This window comes from Bos taurus, chromosome 4 (genome assembly GCF_002263795.3).
Source record: "Bos taurus isolate L1 Dominette 01449 registration number 42190680 breed Hereford chromosome 4, ARS-UCD2.0, whole genome shotgun sequence".
Taxonomy (NCBI): Eukaryota; Metazoa; Chordata; class Mammalia; order Artiodactyla; family Bovidae; genus Bos; species Bos taurus.
The window spans coordinates 67,313,861-67,328,161 of NC_037331.1; the positions used below are offsets into that span (position 1 = coordinate 67,313,861).

The window sequence follows — 14,301 nt, forward strand, 5'->3', positions numbered from 1 at the left end:
AGGGGCTAACTAACACGTCGTTAGGGCTTCTCTGGAGGTCAAATAAAGAATGCCAGGACTTGAGTGCCACCATGTGAGTCTTGGTTTCTAGACATACCTGAAACACCAATTTACCCTGGCTGGATTTCTTGAGTGTTAAAATCTGCTGATACCGAAGTAAAGTTTAGTTGTGTGGTTAGGGTTAGGGTTAGGGTACCCACTGTAAATGTGTTAGACTAGTGGCCTCGATTGGGAAGTTGGATGGGGGAAGCAGTAGGAGAGCAGTGAAAATTTGGGAAGGAGAAAATCTTACCTGCTTCTCTCTCCAGATGATGGTCACCCTGGAGCCTAAGCCTTGGTTTCCAAGGCATGGATAAGATCTTGTGAGGATACATGTCATTATCCCCCAATGCAAATTTCACCATACAAAGGGTAGTACATATATTATTTGCATTTAAGTGCTTTATTATATTGGAATTGCAGTGATATTATTAACATTTGTACAAATGCACAAAATCTTGTCTCTTCTTGCTATAAAGAGATGTAAAAATCTGACCTAGTTGAACAGTCTTAATGAACTCATTGTCCATTGGTAACAATAAATGTCTTCACGATGCAACAAAAAGCTTAACATAAAATTAAACATATTAAATGCTGCTGCAAGTATTTACATGTATGTACCCCCAATTTTTTCTCCTTCCAATAAGGAAGGTGGTTGCTTTACAAATAGACAAACAAACACAAATGCTTTGCTGTTTACAATTCCAAACAACCCCACCCGCCCCAAGTGACAGCACCGTTTTTTGAGGACTTCCTTAGTTAACACTTAGGAAAATGCTAACTTTGTTTTCTTCTTTTAATTCTATTTTTGGATATATTCCAATTGTCCTAGAACACTGTATTCGAACTGATCCATTTTTTTTTCCTGGGGCTTTTCGGAAGATCCCAAATCCCATGTCCTCTGTAGGGAGAACATTTCAAGCTTATCTTTTCTCCAAGACAAACCTCAAAGGCAGAACTCCTCTCTCTATGAGGCAGGTGTGGATTTAGCAGAACGAAGAAGGAAAAAGGGTGAGTAGGTCTTCAGTTCTACTGGCTGGCTGGTGGGGAAGGGCCCTTTCTCTGAAACCCCCTCCACTTCAGCGTGGCTGATACCTTTCATCGTGTCCTATAGCGTCTATAGGCTTGATATTCTAAAGGAGCAAACTAGATTCTAATGAGCTTATTGTGCATAAGATTTTAATGATGTATTTAAAGCTAATTTATTCAAGCTCTCCACATTCTCAGTCCTGAGGCTAAAATGATTCTGTTAAAAAAAAAAGTCCTAGAAAGTTCTATAAAATGAAACTCAATGTAAGAAAATCTTCAATGGCTTCGGAAGAGCTTTCCAAATCCTGGCTTCTAATGAGCTAGATGTTGTAAGTTGGTCTAAATAGAACAGCTGATAATTATTGATCCCCCTGTGATGATAAACTTGGAAAGGTATCAGAGCGCCACTTAAGAGTATTAATCTTTTAACAAATGCTGGCGATTTGGCCTTACCCCCACCCTCTTCAATTTGTGGTTAAATAGCTTTTTTTTTTTAAAAATAGACAATTTATAAGAAAAAAAATATATATAAATGCTCTTTAAGCAATTTGGCTATAAGCATTACATCACTGAAAAACTCCACAAGAAATAGTAAAATATTTTGAATGGACATCCACTTCTTCAATTTCACAACATGATGAGCAAGGGTTTTTTTCTGTTTGTTTCTTTTCTTTGTTTTGGTATTGGATTTTACTTTTAAGTTTATTGCTTCAGTGTCTTCTTGTCCTTTCTTAGATTATAATTGTAAAAAAGAGGTGCTGTCCCTAATTACGGTACAAGGCAACACTGTATTTTTGAAACCAAGAATGAAATGGTTAGGGCCACAGTTTTTTCAGCAGCCCAAAGAGACGATGGTGAGGACCTCAGTCCAACATGCACAGTGACGCACAAAAGAATAAGTCTCCTGGCTCCTTCAGGACACTTTGGTTTGGAGGATGAGATAGAAAATTCTTAAGTATAGCATAGTTGCTGCTTCATGTCTGTTACATAACATTTGAAAAAATCATGCTATGAATAAAGGGATAAAGAGTATAAACTGGCTCTTTTCCTTGGCATTCTCGTAGCAGGCTTCACCTAGGCGGATGTGAGTAACGCGTCTTGGCTATGCTACTGGTGAATGCACACAAATGTACCTGGGGCACATATTCCATAAAATATTTTAAATGATGCAGTTCAGAGCCTTAGAGGAAGCTTGGGGGAGGTAGGGGGCTGGGAAGGAAAGAGTGAAGGCAAGTTTGAGGACAGGGAGGAGGTTCGAAAGAGAACGAGAGAAACTGACAAAGATTACAAACGCTAAAGTGCAATTTTAAAATATAAATTATTTTAAAAGCAGAAGAGAGATTCTAAGTCGCTACTGTTCGCATAGGCACATTTTTATTCCAATTTAAACATGTCGTTTCCTTTCCCTTCTCAGATACACTGCATAATGGAACTTGAATGGCTTAAAGCTACTGCACACGGTTTGCGAAGGGACAAGAAAAGCACCAACAAGGCTAAATAGTGCAAGGCATTCTAGGAAGTTGGAGTGCAGTGGGGAGAAGCAGAGATGAAGCTGTTTTTACACTTTAACAAGAGAGCTGTTCCAGTTATAGTTACAGATTCCCTTTAGCTGAACTCTGCTTCCTAAAGGAAAGAGCTTACTTTACAAGTGAAAAAAAAAAAAAAACAGAAATAGATGATTTAAAACTGTTCTGAACATAGATTAAAAAACAACTCACAGAACAATAAAAATCCTTGAAATTTCTATGCACAGAAATCTAAACAGACATTTCCACCAGATGATGGAGAACAGCCATTTGAAACCCTGAAAAAGGAAGATATACACATCGAGAGTAGTTAATTAAGAACTAATCCTTTAAAAACAAGTAGAGCCTACAGAAGAATATTGTTCAAATGGAATGTTTAAAAATAACATTTATTAATAAATATCTTATAAAATTCTAAATTAATAGATTCCTGTTCAAATTTTGCTTTGGTCCTTGAATTCCACTGTATACACACATACATACATATATATTTTCTTAGATGGTTTTTATTAACCAGAAAGAAGCACATTCTATCCTAACTGGATGGCTAGGTTTATAGCAGTTATAGATGCTTAAAACCCCCCAGCCAATGGCTGGTCTTTTCTCACAGCTGGTTGATTTTAATGACAAACTCAACTGACACACGATGATTTACTGAACTAACAGAGCACAACTACCTGAGCATTCACCGTGGATGCCCCTCCGTTCAGAACACGTGCTGCGCTCGATTTCATGAACCCGACAGGCTCCAAACAGCAACCGCTCCGAGTAAGTAACCCTTGTGATAAGGACGCAGGCAGTGACAGCATACAAATTGCTCATCCCCACAGGCCGCGTAAAGACTCCGACGGGTAAACACTGATGTGCGGAGACAGGAGAGGGCTGAGGGGAAGGGAAAAGGGAAAACATTCAACCTCACACCAGGCCTTAAAATGAGTGCATTCATCCACAGGGAGGATTTCCACTCTACTGTCCCCGTATATGTTGAAAAATGTCTTTAGGAGGAACAATTGAGATGGGAATAGCTCAGAGTAGGTGACAACCAACGCGGCAGGAACACTATCAGGCGTCCCTATCTTGGAAGCTAGTTCCCATCACAGGAGGCAGGGGAGGTGCTGTGGAAGTTTCCAGGCCAAGTTGGTAGTGTCTTCAAAGGCAGATTCTGCTGATAGCAACCCACCTGGGAACAAGGAGAGGCAGCGCATTGCTGCCAGCCCTCCCCTCCTAGCATGCGTGCGCTGAAGGTCACTGCAACCCATCTATGACAATATGAATGAGTGGCCTAGTAGCTGGGAGGGAGGGGAGAACAGGGCAGAATGTTTCCTCAGATTGGCAAAAAGTGTGGGGCAAGAAGGATAGATGTTCAGGCAGACCAATGATTCTATGATGGTCTGATGAAAGCCAAGCTTTCAAGTGAAATATTTCATATTGATAAGCTGAGTGCTAGATTTGACCAGTGAGCCTTTCTGCTCAGGATTTCAAGAAGCGCTGATGACTCGCTGGCATCTTCCATTTAATCTATTTCCACACCACTAATGAACATACCTAAAGGCCCTGAGTATAACAAGAAGACAGTGTATTCTAATTATACGTTGAGGCCCATTTGCTAACGTGTGTGTGGTTGGTTTGCCTACTTAGCATAAAAAACAGACATAATTGAGCTATACATAATGCACATCAGTCAAACTGTCAAGTTGCTGAATTAAGAAAACTCAGGCAGAGGCTTTCGGTTTCACAACTAAATATTTCAATTAAGAGGTGGAACAGAAGTAAAGTAAACCATAATTTTAGTGACAGCCCACTCCTTGGACATTCTGATATCACCAGTGGATTTTTAAAAAATCCATTTCATTAAGTGCTATGCATGCAGGAAAGAAAGAAAATATTTTTCACTTAAAGCAAAACAAAAATAAAATAAAAATTAAAAAACCCAAACAAATATTTCAATGAGCTCTTTCTCCTTTTAAGGGGGACACCTAAATGGTCCTAGGAAGGAGTTTAGAAAAAAATTATTTTTGATTTCAAAATAGAGATAAGGCTATTAACTGCTTTTTGAGCTAAATCCTAAACTTCTTATGAAGCCAGTTTGGTTAAACCATTTAGCTATTCCTGCTGGGATTCAAAACAAAATAAAACAATCATGAATTCAGTATTTAAAATACTTAAAAATGATATGTTTGTCTAAAATATAATAGAAAATCCTTTTCTCGTTTGTTTTTTTCTTTTTTTCTCTTTTCTCTTTTTTTTTTGCTTTTGTTTTTGTTTTGATTTTTTTAGATCATATATCCAAGTTATGAGCTTTCCTGGAAACTCAAAACTTTCTTTTTGAAAGCACTGCATACATGAAAAGATTGTTGATAAATATTGATTTAAAAAGCAAGTTATTAGATAAAACTAAAACTAGTTATAAAAACCATGCTTCATGACCCTTATATTTTCTTTTTTCCTCCAAAATAGATTATTATACTACAGTAAGAGAAAAAAAATCACATCCTTCCCTATTCTGAACTCTTAAAAAAGCTACACATTTTGTAAAATACTGTTCTTTTAAATCCCATAATCTTCCCCTCTCTCTGTCTGTCTCTCTCTGTCTCTGTCTCCCTTTCTCTCTCTCTCTCTCACACACACACACACACACACACACACACACTCATGTTTGGAGGTCAAGCATTCACATAGAGATGAAACACCAGCCCTGCCTAGAGCACTAGAGGAAACATTAGCCCCCATTACTTGTGAGTTGTGATATGAAAACCTTCACCAAGTAAAATGGCTTGTTTCAAGGAGGCACAACTGTCTGCTTTTTATAATGGGAAAGTCCAGAAGAGTTGCTGAAAATGTAAACCAGAATTATGCAGAAGAGTGGAGTAGCCATATCCATGGGATCCTTTCAACAGCCAGAGTGCTTTAACTGTGGTGGAAGGGCTGAGAGCAGCTCTACGGAAACATGAGGTTTTCTTTCTCTCTTTGTTCCTCCAGTAGTTTGTCCACTTTCACCCACCAGAACAGCAAAGACGGTTCCATAGGCTTAAGAAAAAAACAATAATAAATCTTAGGCTATTAGCAGCTGATGACTGAACAATGTAATCCGTGTAGTGAATAGAGCCCTTCTGCATTATTATATAGTACATGGATTTTCGACATTATAGACAGGCCATATAAAACCAGTTGTAATTCGAGGGTGTGATGTTATAGCCTTGCATCGTAATTTGGACTTTCACAATTGAGGCTTATAAAGCTCCCTTCCCTAGTGTCTCCACAGCTGGCATTCAACAGTGCTTCACCTATGGCTAAGCCACCTTTTATTTGTTCTGATTATTAAAAACATTAAATCAGGCACATTAAACGTCTCCTGGTTACTCTTGTGTAAAAAGCAAGAGTTGAATGAACTCCAGCTGTGGGTCACATGCAAGGGAAGCCATGGCTAGGTCCACATTAGGGTTTTTTTTTCCTTTAAACATTATTTTCTTCTTTACATGCAATGCTAAAGGGAAAAAATAAAATAGAAGAAAGTAACAATAAAAAGTCAACAGGGAGCCCAGGTAAAGTGGAAATGGAAAGGAAAATTGGGTAGTCAAGGAAGTGGACCAAGAGGAGGAGGAGGAGTGGCGAGATCCTTGCTGATTTTATTTGGACATCAATGGAGCTTCTATTAATATTTTTTTAATAGTAAGAGAAACAGTTGTGGAAAAGGCTCTATGTTTACCTGGCATTCTGGTGACATCATAGCACAAACTCAACATGAGTTATGATGTCATCAGACTCCACCCCCCAGTCGCCTTGCAATCTGTTTACCGGACATCTATGCACGCCTCATTTTGGCTAAAAGCTGCAGTTTAACAAGATTCAACATTTCAGGCAAAGGGTTTGACTGATAAGAATGAAACCATGACTATGTACAGAAAGAGTTCAGTTTATAAACAAGTAACTGGTACCAGAAAATTGGAGAAAAGCACCAAAGCATTTCCCAAGCTGATAGATTATTAATTGCATAACTCCCTTTTTTCTTATATAACTAAGTATAAAAGACAACATTTCCATAATAACTATAAAAATGAAAGCCAGTCTTTGAAGGGCTGAGGAGTCTTCCAGGTCTGAGTTAATTCTAAAAATGCCCTTAAAAGAAAGGACGCAGGATATGCAACAGCTCTTCTTGAAGGCAAGGTGCGACCCACAGATTTTAGAGGATGGGGTTCAGGTCTGTTCTGTGAGTGGTGAGCTGGCTGAGGGTAGAGCTTCCTACCACCTCGCTGACTGCCGAGGAAGTGGTGATGGTGTTATGCTGGATGACCTGCTGCTGTGAGCATGCGGGGGTGGGACTTGCAGGAGGGCTACTCTCTGGACCTAGGAAAAAGCACACAAACACACCAATATAGCTCTTTCCTGGGGTGGGCTCGGAGACTACTCAAAAATGTTGCTAGGGGTTTGCTAGAAATAGAATGTGTGTCATGCATTTTCTCTGGGAGGTTAATTTCAAAACTTTCAACTGTCGGTCACAAAGCTATGCCTTCCCAGTCTACAGTTACCAACAAAGCCATGCCTTCTAGGTCAGCAACATGACTAGATGTGTTTGAGTCACGGCCTGTGAAGTCCCTATCTTGTCTTTTCAAAGATCCATACGTATATCAAATGTGGAAAAATACTCACATGTGGTGGGAGAATCTGTGCTGCTCAATCTAAAAAATTATTTGAAAAGAAAACGACCTTCAGCTGTAAATCCCCACTCTTCCCACTGTTCCCTACTGAATTAGCATTGAACCTATTGATGTTCCAGGTTCCAATATTGGGATCTAGAAAAAGGGATCCACTTTACCTATTGGTAAACTGAGACAAGCTCACTCGCTTTTCAGCCCAGTGAATAACAGGCAGCGTATCCTGGGGCACTGGATATGATTCATCTGAAGCCTGTTTCCCAGCCCATAAAAAACTGCTAGCCCACTGGTAATTGGGCTCCTACTGGCTGCAAAATTGGAATTTGGTGGGATTTTTACAACATGAAATGCCAGGGAATGTCTAGCCATAAATGATCAAGAGGTGGTGGGCGTGGTGATGAACAAGTGTCGGAAAAGAAGGATTCCCCCTGGTGCAGTAGTCTGGCAGCTGCTCAAGAATTCTTGCACTTTATCCACCTAGGTGTGCAGTCTAGACTTTACTTTTGTTCTTTCAATAAATCCAATATGAAACTAGTGGCAAAAACCTGGGCACTTAAAAAAAAGCAAAAAAGTCAATGACTTACTGAGATATCCTTGTGATTCTTTCTGCATGGCTGTTATGGGGCAGTCTTTATGTGTTAACAACAGCTGCTTCAGCTGTGCCACCTCGTTCTTCAACATGGACACTTCGTTCTGGAAAGAGACAGATCAGCATCATGTTAAGAAGACCAGAGAAGACAAACCAAAGGCCCCATGCACTTTCAACACTGAACTGGTACACTTCTGTTACATCTGAATGACATTAATACCATTATTATACAACAAGATTCACCTGAAAATGTGTAGCTTGCCTTCAATTTGTCCCTCAGTCTTACCAGGGGCTTTCTGAAGAGACTAGGTTTTCAATCAAGAGCTGAATTCTATGAAAAGTTACTTGGGTGGGAACTCTCCATTCTACAATGACTGCGTGACTCTAGGCAGGTAACATAACCCAGCTAAGTTCCAACAACCTTGGATGGGGATGAAAATAGTAGAAAGTTCTTTGAGTTGTTGTGGGGATTAAATGAGGTAATAGAAGCAAATACGCACAGCAATGTCTAGCACATACTATGCATTCAGTACATTTAGCTCTCATGGCAATTATCTTCAGGCTACCTTACAGGCTAACACTGATCATGAGTAGAAGGTGAAGGTGAGACACTGGGAAGAATTGTGTGGCGGGATGGTTCACTTCAAACTTAAATGCCCTCAGAATAAGCTGATTCCCTCAAAGAAGTTCTTAATAGGCTACAATTCAACAGAGCACGTCCCTATGCCTGATGCCACTTAGGAGAAGGCACGGAAGGGTATGCTGCAAATGCTGGTCCTCTACTAGTGGAATCGGGTTAGTCCAGGCAGGCAAAGGACAACAGAGTTTAGGACCGTGATGGAATAAATTTGATTGGTTCATTGATTAGTTTGGCTAATTTCAGTCTATATAAACTCATTTCCCCCTCAATATCAGGGTATTGTGGATTGTGTGTGCATCTTAAAAATTGACTTAGGTAAGTATCTCACATCTCCACTTTATGTAGTAATTTTAAAAGACAGGTTCAAGGTTCATAGTTTGTGGAATAATGTATGTGGCACCATTGTCTACAAGCACAGTTGTCTACTACTATGTGGATTTTTCCATAGATACAGTGCGACATGATTAGCAGTTGACTGAGTCTGAGGATGCAGAACCATGGATACAGAAGGCTGACTATGGGACTTGAGCATAAATGGATTATGGTATCTGAGGCTAGCCAATACCCAGGGACAACTGTATAAATGTAGAATAGACTCTTCCAAGGTGCTTCCACTTGATAAAAGTAAACTGTAAATGTTGCACTAGCTCACATAAGCCGTTTTATAGTTGTGATAAATAATACCTTCTCTTTGACCAGTGTTCTTTGTGGCTGCCAGGCATTACATGCCACATGAAAGAGACTTTAAAAAAGCATGCACACAGAAAAAGGTGTTTTAACATTGCTGTCATTAAGTTGTATCTACACTTTCAACATGAACTTGGCTTTTCAGGCATGTATTTATCACCTAGGAGAGTAAGTTTGGAATTCTAGAAGTTAATTAAAAATTTTTTTGGAAACTTGTTTCAAAGAATACTTCCTATTTCCAAATTCATTTGCAAAATACATTATAAGCAATCAAATATTGAGTAGCATAAATAAAAAAATAATAAAAATCTCTTCTACAAAGGCTTTTCTCTTTCTTCTCTGAACTAAACAAAATACAAATGTCTATCAGATGAAAGGGTGGAGGGAAGAATCAACTAGGAGACTGGGATAAACATAAATACACTACTATATACAAAATAACTAATAAGGACCTACTTTATAGCACAGGGAACTCTACTCAGTATTCTGTAAAAACCTGCATGGGAAGAGAATCTAAAAAAGAATGGATATATGTATATGTATAATAGAGTCACTGCTGTACACCTGACACTAACACAACATTATAAAGTAACTATAATAAAAATTTTAAAAGAATGCCTATCTGATAAATTAGCTTTCATGATGAATACATCACTTAATTTCACAGGAAAATTGCTCTTAAATTTGAGAACATTCAGGAAGGTGAGCTGCGCTTCCACCTCCAAATAAGTATGATTGATAATGGGCCCCGTCAAAGCTGAAAGTGACCCTTGTCACTTTGGGGGTCAACAGGACAACTTTATTTATAGGACAATTTATTTCAGCCTTAAACATGATTTTTTTCCCTCTGATTTTATGCTCATGTAAATTCAGACAGTCTTCCTTGCTTTTCCCAGGTCTCCTTCTGCTTAAAATAGCCTGTGTAAAAGAAAGGTACTTTTAGACCATCAAGTATAAGGCAACCCCTGGTTAAAAACAGACACAAACTGAACAAAAAAACGAGAAAGAGAAAACTAAGATGTATGAATGTGTATATGCTGCTGCTGCTGCTGCTAAATTGCTTCAGTCATGTCCGACTCTGTGCGACCCCATAGACGGCAGCCCACCAGGCTCCCCCGTCCCTGGGATTCTCCAGGCAAGAACACTGGGGTGGGTTGCCATTTCCTTCTCCAACGCATGAAAGTGAAAAGTGAAAGTGAAGTCGCTCAGTCGTGTCTAACTCTTAGCGACCCCATGGACTGCAGCCTACCAGGCTCCTCCGTCCATGGGATTTTCCAGGCAAGAGTACTGGAGTGGGTTGCCATTGCCTTCTCCATGAATGTGTATATATTTGGCCTCAAAGTGAAATGTGATGATTTTAGTGGCATTTTTGTCTATGGATAGCAAAGCACTTTATTAATAAAACAATATGTTGTTAGTATAGAACCTGAAGCCCTGGGGGTAGTGAGAGTCTGTAAAAATATAGGAACCTGGAGATGACTAACCATTATTTAAAATCACCATGATGATTGACCATTTAAAGATATATGTGAATATGGACATATTTCTTAAAGTAATATATAATCATTTAGCTATGTTATAACTGGAAAATGAATGTTAATTAATATTCTCCATAGACAGAACTATTAGCCTCTGTCTCATTTATATCATGCACACATAAATATGATGCTGATAAGGACTAAATAAAAGTCTAATGGCCATAAAAACAACAGAAATTCACGGGGAAACTTCCAGTAGAAAAAGGAACTCTCAAATGAGGGTTGAGAATAACAAGGTTTGGCTTCCCCAATTGCTATACCAACCTAGTGTAAAACAAGGTGGCTAGACTAGTTTTCTAGTTACTTTCTGTAAGATAGTTTTTTATTCTTATTTCCCAGACCTGGGATTGAAACTGTGTCCCCTGCAGTGGGAGCATGAAGTCTTAACCACTGATCTCTAGGGAAGTCCCAGTTTTTTATTCTATGTTTCTGTGTCACTTTCTATTGAGAATGCTAATTACCTAATAATCTAATGAAGGTCTCCATCTGGATTTTTAATTCACTAATTAACTGCTTTTGGTATTCTCAAATGGGCTCAGATATCAAGTCTTACGTTTCCTAAGGGAGCCAGTTCTAGCATCCCCTTTACTTCCACATCTTATCAGGGCAGATTCCAAAGGAATATTTATGGTTTCACTTTTGTGGAAAATTTCAAGCCCATATCTCACATGTACATTGTGAGAGTCTATTAGAGCCTTCCTCAGATTCCGTAAGGGAGCCTCTGAGTTAAGAAAGGTTGAGAATCACTGCCCTAGAGGAAGCAGAGTTCACTATGCACAAGCATCATCCATCCATATTGATAGGTACTGACAGATATCAATCTATGCTGATAGACCAATGATGTAGGAAATACACAAACACTAGACACATTGTAAACAAAAATTCTTTTCAAGGTAACATTACTAGAAGTCACCTTGAATACATTTTGGAAGAGAACAGTCAGACAGCAAATGTTTCAAAATGCATGAAAGAAATCAAAAGTGGCCTGCAGTTCTGCTAGGGAAATTAAGAAAAAAAACACACACAGGACTTCTGCAGGCATTTTCTTATTCTGAATTACCTTGCCTTATGAACTGAGGCAAATCACCAATTTTTTTACTCCCCTGTGTAGGTTATAACTATAGGTCTTCATACATAAGCACTTTGCAAGAGCAAAGTATTAGTAATGAGGGGCTTCCCAGGTGGTTCAAAGATAAAGAATCTGCCTGCAATGCAGGAGACCTGGGTTTGATCCCTGGGTTGGGACGATCCCCTGGAGAAGGGAATGACTACCCACTTTAGTATTCTTGCCTGGAGAATTCCATGGACAGAGGAGCCTGGTGGGCTATAGTCCATGGGGTCGCAAAGAGTCAGACATGACTGAGAGACTAACACTTTCTTTTTTAACTATTGATTCTCCTGCTGAAATCAGCCTTTAATTTTTTTTTTGCCTTTTTTCTAAACCAGTTTGGGTTTGCTACTTAAAAGGTTAGCTATTTAAATAGGGACTGTGAGAGTATAGATGTGGTTAGATTAATCTGTTCTTAAATCCATAAAGTTGCCTTGGGATGAAGTAGCACCCCTATAGAGACATTCAACACTATAGTAATGTACTTGAAACAAGGACTCCAAGAAGTCCCTAAGAACTACATTTTCAGTTTTTGGCTTTGGGGATGTCATTTTGTTAATATGATAAACTCAGAATGCTTTTTGATGCAAGCAGTAGTCCATGCCAAAAACATAATTATCAAAATGATCCCTACAACATAGTCCCCCTGCCCATTGGTTTTTTTTTTCCGTATAGATTAACTGAGGCCAGGTTTTGTTCATTCTAAAACAAAGGACTTTCGATTTGTACAGCAACAGTTCCCATCTGGCCTTTTCTTGTGCCAAGTCCCAAACCTGGGCTTGTGTGTCGAAAATTTCAGCAGCGACTTAGGCCATGTGTCTTTGCACTGAAAAAGAAAAGCAATTATTTCCATGGGTGACCAGATGATTTCCATATCATCTACTGAACACAAGCAATCCACTGAGTACCACATTAGCCGATGGTGAAGTTAGAACTGATCTTAGCTACTCTCTCAGTGAAAAGAATGTGGATTCTTTCGTAGTTTAAGAACTTTCTAGAATGAAAGATCACAGAGCAGTGGGTTAGGTCAAGAGAAGCCTTGCTTGGGTTTTCATCCTACTACTTGCTTGTTGTGTGACTTTTGGGAAGACTCCTCATGTCCTCCGAGCCTCAGTTTCTTCCTAAATAACATGTAAAATTGGTGGTTTTTAATATTCCCCTCAACTCCTATACTTGCATTGACCTCTTGGGCAGAGATTTGTTGTGAGATGAGGAAATGAATTTTGGGAGTTGATTTTGTTTGCTCAGCTCTGATTTTTCCAATCTGAAGCTCTGCAGCCTAACCAGAAGGTTCTATGCTGGAAAACAACTCAAAGGTGGCAGCTGGCCATCCAGACCTTGGATATTCCTTTTGGCGAGAGTTTGTTTGTTTAGCACCTTCCATTTCTGTTTACTTAAAATTTGACTCACTGGATCAGCCTCAAGAGAGACACCTTTTTCTTTTGACAAAGGTCCAGTGAGAGAGAGAGATGGGGTCATTCAAAGGTAGCAGAATCTGCATCTCCTCTCCAGCATCACATGGCCTGATATAGAGCTCTCAGCATCCCCGAAGACACGGAACCCCTGTGGTCTCTGTCCCTCTGAAGCAAAGCAGTGGTTGGAAAACACCAACAACTCAGCCTTTTCAGAGACTGTCCTTCCTCAGGCACTGCTTTACCAACCAAAAATATTGGTGCCTGTTGAATGAGACTTTTTTTTCTGGTTTTCAGAGATTAGATTTCTAGTATCTTTTATCCTTAGCCATTTTTGCTCTTACAATGTGGTAATTAATAGATTCTGTTCTCATAAAGGAAATGTTTACCTTATATGTTAATATCTTATAGGTTAAGTAAATGCTAAAACATATATGCCTATGTCAAGGCGTGAACCCATCTGACCTCAAAGTAACCAACATCCTTTGTCTCCCTGGCTGGCTGCTATGACCCCCCCTGCCCCATGTCTTCAGGGTCTAGGGTGACAGTCGATACCCTGGAGTCATTCTGCAAGGACTCATTTTAGTTAAAATTGATATAAAATTTCTCAGCATCTGATTACTGTCAGCTGGCTATTCAGGGCTCCTCCATCTAGCTCAGTGGGTCTCAATCAGGGGTAATTTTAAGCCCCCACAGAGGATACTTGACAATGTCTAGAGGCTTTTTGGTTGTCAAAATTTAGGGGTGGGGTGGAGGGTGCTACTGATATCTAGTGGGTAGAGGTCAAGGGTATTGGGAAATATGTTCAATGCACAGGAGAATAATTGATAACAAAGAATAATTGATAATTATTATTCTTGGTAATAGTGCCAAGATTGAGAAAACCTGCACCCGTTCATGGTCCTCTTGCAGACCTCAGAACTGGTAGCAAATTCCAGGGATGCTCACATTTCAGTCATTAGAAAACCACTGCTGTGATATTTGCTAGGTCACATTCACCAGAACTTTTATTTACTTAACATGTTTGTACAAATTAACTCATTTTTAAAAATGATTTAGCCTGGCCCTGACCAAAAATAAT

General features: G+C 39.3%; 1 protein-coding gene across 10 annotated transcripts in view; it reads right to left on the reverse strand.

Annotated features, from left to right (window-relative positions):
• Positions 1–423: 423 nt before the first annotated feature.
• CREB5 (cAMP responsive element binding protein 5) overlaps positions 424–14,301 on the reverse strand; it is a 438,005-nt gene continuing 424,127 nt past the window's right edge. For 9 of the 10 annotated variants that reach the window (XM_024990748.2, XM_059885640.1, XM_024990747.2 and 6 more), the window contains 2 exons: positions 7,831–7,939; positions 424–6,938 (listed from right to left, as the gene is read on the reverse strand). In XM_024990748.2, coding sequence (XP_024846516.1) covers positions 6,775–6,938; positions 7,831–7,939 — 273 coding nt within the window. In that variant the 3' untranslated portion in view covers positions 424–6,774. 10 annotated transcript variants of the gene reach the window in all.